Source organism: Neophocaena asiaeorientalis, unplaced genomic scaffold (assembly GCF_003031525.2).
Source record: "Neophocaena asiaeorientalis asiaeorientalis breed wild unplaced genomic scaffold, Neophocaena_asiaeorientalis_V1.1 scaffold134, whole genome shotgun sequence".
Lineage (NCBI taxonomy): Eukaryota > Metazoa > Chordata > Mammalia > Artiodactyla > Phocoenidae > Neophocaena > Neophocaena asiaeorientalis.
In genome coordinates this window covers 25,778,389-25,785,245 of record NW_020185339.1, presented here as the reverse complement: position 1 = coordinate 25,785,245, position 6,857 = coordinate 25,778,389, and the positions used below count along the sequence as shown (strand labels likewise).

Sequence of the window (6,857 nt, the reverse complement as noted above, 5' to 3'; positions counted from 1 at the left end):
TCCTTCCAAGGCCCCCGCCCCGGGCCCCCCCGGGACGGACACGCCCTGAACGGGGGATGCTGCGCTGGAGCCGCGGCCTCTTAAAGGAGCCTGCTGCTGCCATCAGGCACGTTCCAGGCTCGTCCCTGGTCGTCCGGGCCCCGCACCTCCCTGCTGGCGGGGACCTGGAGCGATCCCACCCCCGGCCTTAAGCCGACTCTGTAGGAGCCCACTATGCTGGTCTTATAAGCTCCCTCCTATACCCTGAGACAGCAGCCCCTCAGGTGGGACCCCCCACCCCCCAGCATCGTTCCCCCTGTCAAAGGATCTTGGCCTGTCTTCTTTCCTCTGTCACAATTCCAGTTCCACACAGCTGGAATCCACTCAGCTCAATGCCCCGTCCCCTTCCAGTGTTCCTGGATGACCCCTTGTTATTATTCCAAGATTTCTCTGGACCTCCACCCCCGCACAGAGAAGCCCATCTCTTCCCTGATCCATTCCCAGAACACTCATTAGAGTCAGACATTTTTCGTGATCTCTTTCTCTCCAAGGTCACAAGATTTTCCCTACATCTTTCAGGCCAGTGGCTGTGAGACCTTGGCGAAGAGGGAAGGGAGCTCTGGGACCCAAAACTACGCGTTCTGCTCCGCACACAGATTAGTTGATTAGTCTTAAGAGGCCAGAATCCTCTCTTTAGCTGAGAGACCCAAGACCCACGGCAGAGGGAATGAGACCACTGTGTGCCTTAGTCCTACTAATCCTGTTGTCCCACTGTAGCCTGATTCTCAGGCACCAGAGGGGGGTCTCCTGGCGTAGGGGAACCAGCTACAGAAAGGTGTAGGGCCATTCTAAGAAGGCTTTGGAAAAGCGGAAACCGACAGGCTGCAGGGCAGAATTAAGGGGAAGGGAGGTGAAGGACAACCTAGGAAAAAGAAGCAGCTTCTGTGAGACGAAGGCCCGAGAGCTAGGGGCTTAGGCCAAAGGCTGAGCGGGAACTGAGACTGAGATGGGCTAAGATTTACAACTGCCCCGGCTGCCCTGAGGGGCAGAGCTTAGTGCCCTCCCGCGTCCAGGCAGGGCCCAGCCTCCCAGACTGCAGAGTCAGGAACCGACAGCCGCCTTGCACCTGGGCCAATCACAACCTTTTCTCAGAAAGAGGCGGGATCAAGGGGGTTGACTCTTCCCTTGTCCCCGCCCCTCTAGGTGAAGTAACCAGTCGCACTCCTCCTAGAGCAAGCGAGCGCAGTCGGGAATAACCAATTACGCCGCGAAACTTTTCGTGCACGTTTGACCCTGCCCCTCCAGCTGCGACAAAGATGGCGCGCAAGCTCCTGGGTTCTGTAGTTTTCAGGGGACCCGAAGGCCCCCAGTCTCGAGTTCGCCCTTACCGCCCCGCCCCTAGACGCTTCCACTCTGCTAGTACGCACGCCCAGAGCCCCAGCCCTGAGGCTAGGAGACGCGGAAGGAAGGAGGCGGGGCGATATTAAAAACAAAAAACAAAAAACAAAAAACAAAAAACAAGAAACCACCCTCAGCTCGGAAAGCGACAGTGGATGAGTCCGCTCCTCCCAGAAGGCGGTGCTGCCTGCCCGGGCAAACCACGCGGAGGGTTGTGGGGCGGATAGCTCCCCTCCTGATGGAGACTCTTAGAGTTGGGTGGGCGGGGGACTCCATATCCCAGCACGCTCCGCGGCAGGCCCGACCGGCCGCAACTCGGGGCTTGGCCCCGGCCCTAGCTCGTCGGCGGTGTATTGGGGCGCGTGGAGGCTGCAGTCACGGTGGCGCCCGCGGAGACGGAGGAGGGAATGAGTGAAGAGGAGCAGGGCTCCGGCATTACCACGGGCTGCGGGCTGCCCAGGTGAGCCGCCTAGTACCGACCCCTGCAGGGCGCATAACTTGGCACGGTGCGGAGGGAGTAGCGTCGCGGCCCCAGCATGCACCTGGTCTGAGGGTTGTTCCCGGCAAGCACTGGGGTAGTGGGCCGTGGTTCCCGGCATGCACCCCGGCAGTGGCCACAGCCTCCAGCATTAGCTAGTTCGGGGTTGGCCCGGTTCCCAGACTGCACTGGGGCGTTGGGCTTTATGCCCCCGACATTCAGTGCATTTGGTGGGTACTGGGGACCTGGCCTGCACTGTGTCAGGGGACATGCACTTCCAAACTGCACTGGGGTACAGGATCCCTCGCCTTAACTAAGACAAGGAACAGTGCTTTCCCCGCTTGCCCTGGGGCAGTGGACCCTGCTTTCCCAGCCTGCACCTCTACTCCACACTGAACCCAGCCGGTGGCTGCCTAAGGTCCCCTGGACCCTATGTCCCCCGTAGTGTGCCTGGATCTGATATGGCAGTGCTTGGCCAGGTGGGTGCAGAGAGGGGAGGTGTGATGAGGGTTTGTGCCCCTCCCCCCAGTATAGAGCAAATGCTGGCAGCCAACCCGGGCAAGACCCCGATCAGCCTTCTGCAGGAGTATGGGACCAGAATAGGGAAGACGCCCGTGTACGACCTTCTCAAAGCCGAGGGCCAAGCCCACCAGCCTAATTTCACCTTCCGGGTCACCGTTGGCGACACCAGCTGCACTGGTGAGGAAGGCTTGGGCAGCCTGGCTGGGGTGTGCATTCACAGGGCCCCATTGGCTTTATTGCTTGGAATCTATTCACAGTCCTTTTCTCCAAGACCAGTGAGGGCAGGAGAGATTTCAGGGGGAAAATCCCTGACTGGGTTACGAGCACAGGTCTGTGAGGAGGTGGGTAGGACTCGGGAGAGTTAGAGGAGCAAAGCCGCGCTGCCACAGTGACCCGGCAGATCGTTGTTATCCTGGAGGAAGAAGTAAGAGGAGATAAATCGAAATCTCAGTGCAGCATTTGGGGGAGTGAGTGCCCGCTGTGCTGGACTCTGCTCCAGGTGCTTAATCAAGTTCACACTTACCTTAAACCGTGGTCGAATCCAGTTGATGTAGGTGGTAGTATCCCCATGTTGAATCTGAGGAAACCGAGGCTCAGAGAGATTCAATGACTGGGGCAAGGTCACATGCCTAGTAGGTGGCAGAGCCAGGTTTTGCCTCTAGAGCGTGCACTCTTTCTATTTTTCCAGCCAGTTCTATTTATTGAGAGGAAAGAAAGTGCTTCCCAGAGGAAAGTAAGGCAGAGAAAGAACCTCCAGACAAAGTGTCTGACCTCAGGAGGAGTTCTGCCGGCATGGCTTGATTTGGGGAACTCATGGAAAGATAAGGGCCCTTCATTACAGCAGTTAGCGATAACACTTCCAGTCTTGGGCAGGGGGAGGTTGGTGAGAGGGGGCTTGGTTGACTCCTTCTGGCTGTGAGGAGAGAGGCTGTGGGATGCTGGTTTCTCTTCTGTCCTTCCAGTGACCTCCAGTATTGCCCACACCCCCTCTCTCAGGTCAGGGCCCCAGCAAGAAGGCAGCCAAGCACAAGGCAGCCGAGGTGGCCCTCAAACACCTCAAAGGGGGGAGCATGCTGGAGCCGGCCCTGGAGGACAGCAGGTGAGGGAGGTACAGCCAAGGCATCCTAGAGGCTCTGTCAGGAACCAAGGCCCCTGCACCAGCCCCTCTGCCCCGTAGGCTTGGCCTCGTGACACTGAACCATGCTGACTTGACCTCTTCCTGAGAGCTTCCTCTGGAACCCGAGCAGGATGCTTCCAGGGCTCCTGCTGCTGTGAAGGATTCTGGGGGGCAATGGCCAGCCCCAGTGACGGGTTATGGCTGTGGTTTGGGGCCCAGGTTGGGGCCTGGGGAGGGGGAGGGGTGGAGGCTGAGGCTGGAGGGAGCAGCTCCCCAACATACTTCCCCTCTCCAGCAAGATGGCATATTCCCTCTTTGACACTCAGGTTGGTGTTTGTTGCTCCCGTGGTTCTTGGGTAGGAAGAGACCCTCCTCCTGCTTTTCTTAGTCTTTTTGATCAAGTGTTTGGCAGCAAAAGATCTCAGGAGGAACTGGTGGTTGAGCTTCCCTGAGTTTTTGTCTCTAGTGGGAAGAGATTTTCTTAGGGGATGGGCAGGTCAGGAGGACCTGGGTCCCACACCCTTTATTCCCCACCCCCACCCCACGTGGGTGTGAATCAAAGGCCCCCTTCCCCTCGGGAAGTTCTTTTTCTCCCCTAGACTCTTCACTGCCTGAGGACGTGCCGGTGTTTACAGCTGCAGCGGCTGCTACTCCTGTTTCATCTGCTGTCCCAACCAGGTATCTTGTGTTTCCTGCCTGCCCTGGGGGGGCGGGAAGGGGTCCTGGCTCCTGGCCCCTAGCCCTTGCACCCAGGCTGGTCAGGCATGAGGAAGTCTGAGTGTAAACAGAGGATGGAATAGTTGGGGACCAGAGTCTGAAGAATTTGCACCAGCTGGTAAGCTCTTGAGATGGGAGGTAATTTATAATTTTTCAGTAGCCACATGGTTGATGTTAAAGGTCTTGCAGGCCCCATTTTCTTCTGAGTTGGCCACATGACGGCCCTGTGTTTGAGTCCCATCAGGTGCTTCTGGGGACTGGACATACACCCCTCTCCACCGTCCTGGCGAGGCGACAGTCAAGTGTTCCGGAAAATCGAAATGGGCCTGGGAGCTAGAGGAGACCTTGCTGGGGTGGGAGGGGCAAGAGAGCCGGCTTGACGTTTGGAGAGACAGCTGCCTGCCTGGCGGGGAGTAGGGAGATGGCAGTGGGGGAAACCAGAGCAGGGCTTAGGACTCATGGGCAGCCGCCGAAGGAGCCAGCCCCCTCAGCTTTGGCCCTGGGCCCTTTTTCCTTCAGGAGCCCCCCCATGGAGGTGCAGCCCCCTGTCTCCCCTCAGCAGTCTGAGTGCAACCCCGTTGGTGCTTTGCAGGTGTGTCCCCATCCTCATTTCCCATGCATGCCTGTCTTCCCTTGTACCAGGGGCCATGGGGGTAGCTGATGTGGGGCTGTTACCTTGTTCTGACGGCTTCTCCCACCCCTCCTTTATTCCTTCTTTAACTCCGAGTCTGAGGCTTCCAGGGTGGGAGGGGGAGAGGATGTGAGGACCCTTTTCTCACTGTCTTGTGCACCCTTGTTTCTCCCTTCCAAGGAACTGGTGGTGCAGAAAGGCTGGCGGTTGCCTGAGTACACGGTGACCCAGGAGTCTGGGCCAGCCCACCGCAAAGAGTTTACCATGACCTGCCGGGTGGAGCGTTTCATTGAGATTGGTAACTGGGCGGAGGGGAGTTCCTGTAGCTGCTGTCCATCCCGCAGCACCCCAGCCACAGCCACAGGCAGCTCCCAGCCTCTCTCTGCTTTCCTGGCGGAGACCCCCACCTTGGCTCCTTCCTCCTAGCTTTTTCCTTGCACCCTGTCCTGCCCTCCTCTTTTGGCCGGCTAGGTTCTTGGACGCGTAGCAGGTCCTGAGCTCCTCTTTTCAGTTGACATCCCCTGAGCGGGTGGAAGCACGGCGTCTATTGGGAACCATGATTCAGCAACCCTGTCCCCCTTGCAGGCAGTGGCACTTCCAAAAAGCTGGCCAAGCGTAACGCAGCGGCCAAAATGCTGCTTCGAGTGCACACCGTGCCTCTGGATGCGCGGGAGGGGAGTGAGGTGGAGCCTGAGGACGATCACTTTTCCCTCGTGAGTGCCTTGTGGGCCGGGCCCGGGCTCCGTCCCCCACGCGGGGGCCGGGCACTGGGGGCTCGGGTCTGTGACCTGCAAGTGAGCCTCTCGGGGTCCCAGGGCTGCTTCCGCCCTTTCTCCTACCAGACCCAGGGTTTCCTGGGCCCCCTCTCGGCCTCAGCTATAGGCCTGCATGGTGAGTGCGCTGGGGGAGGGAGCTGTGGGCCCTGTAGGCTTCTGTTACTGGAATGAGGAAGGCTGCCTGGCCATCCGGTCCACGGTCTAATAGCTAGAGGTGGCCACACAGGGACTGACTGGGGGAGGCAATGGGAGGAAGCGTCCTTTGGGCTTTTCTCTCCTTGGACATAGGATGTCTGTTAAATGCTTGGGTCTCAGAGTCCCTGGCTGCATCCTTCTTCCTGTCCCCATCTTGTCAGGGTGTGGGCTGCCGTCTAGATGGACTTCGGAACCGGGGCCCAGGCTGCACCTGGGATTCTCTGCGGAATTCGGTGGGAGAGAAGATCCTGTCCCTGCGTAGCTGCTCCGCGGGCTCCCTGGGCGCTCTGGGCTCTGCTTGCTGCAGTGTCCTCAGCGAGCTCTCTGAGGAGCAGGCCTTCCATGTCAGCTACCTGGATATTGGTATGGCTACTGGGGGGCCGGGGGCCGGTGGGACTGGACCAGAGCAAGTATGGATGGGAGTAAGGGTTCGGGAGGGCATGGCGATGACATGGACACCCCCTTCCCGGTGCTGCCTTCCTGCCTAGCACTGCCTCCCTCTTCTCTCTTGGTCTGCAGAGGAGTTGAGCCTCAGTGGGCTCTGCCAGTGCCTGGTGGAGCTGTCCACACAGCCGGCCACCGTGTGTCACGGCTCTGCAACTACCAGGGAGGCAGCCCGAGGCGAGGCTGCGCGCCGTGCCCTGCAGTACCTCAAGATCATGGCAGGCAGCAAATAAAGGCCCGGCTGGACTCGTGGACATTCGTCCTTTGCTCCCTGCTCTTCCTGCCCCCGGCCCGTGCATCTGCCCAGCTCTGGTACCCCCTGGAGGTGCCACCTCTACCTCTGACACAGACTGCGCTGAGGAGGGCACAGGGCCAGGAACCAGGGGCCTCAGCTGGCCCGGGTTCTGTCCTCACATAACTGGTAATGACGAAGGGGAATGAAATCGGGAGCTCTCCAGTAAGAGCCTCAAATAAACGTGCTGCTTTTTGGATTCTTAAACCCTGCTCTGTTTCCCTGAGTAGTTGGTGGCAGAGGTTAGCACCAGGTCACTTCCCCTGGTGTGCCTCCCCACTTTGCTCCCCTCAGGTCCCCATGTTTGC

General features: G+C 59.1%; 1 protein-coding gene across 2 annotated transcripts; it reads left to right on the top strand.

Annotated features, from left to right (window-relative positions):
* The first annotated feature begins 1,477 nt into the window (after positions 1 to 1,477).
* On the top strand, positions 1,478 to 6,756 carry TARBP2 (TARBP2 subunit of RISC loading complex). 2 transcript variants are annotated; one of them, XM_024737025.1, is made up of 9 exons: positions 1,478 to 1,837; positions 2,385 to 2,554; positions 3,374 to 3,476; positions 4,077 to 4,172; positions 4,731 to 4,803; positions 5,023 to 5,140; positions 5,428 to 5,555; positions 5,975 to 6,176; positions 6,333 to 6,756. In XM_024737025.1, exons 1-9 carry the CDS (start codon positions 1,785 to 1,787, stop codon positions 6,488 to 6,490), a joined length of 1,101 nt encoding a protein of 366 aa, XP_024592793.1. In that variant the 5' UTR covers positions 1,478 to 1,784; the 3' UTR covers positions 6,491 to 6,756. The 2 variants fall into 2 exon arrangements, with proteins under 2 accessions (XP_024592793.1, XP_024592794.1); XM_024737026.1 differs by lacking the exon at positions 1,478 to 1,837 and adding an exon at positions 2,017 to 2,085.
* Positions 6,757 to 6,857: the final 101 nt, after the last annotated feature.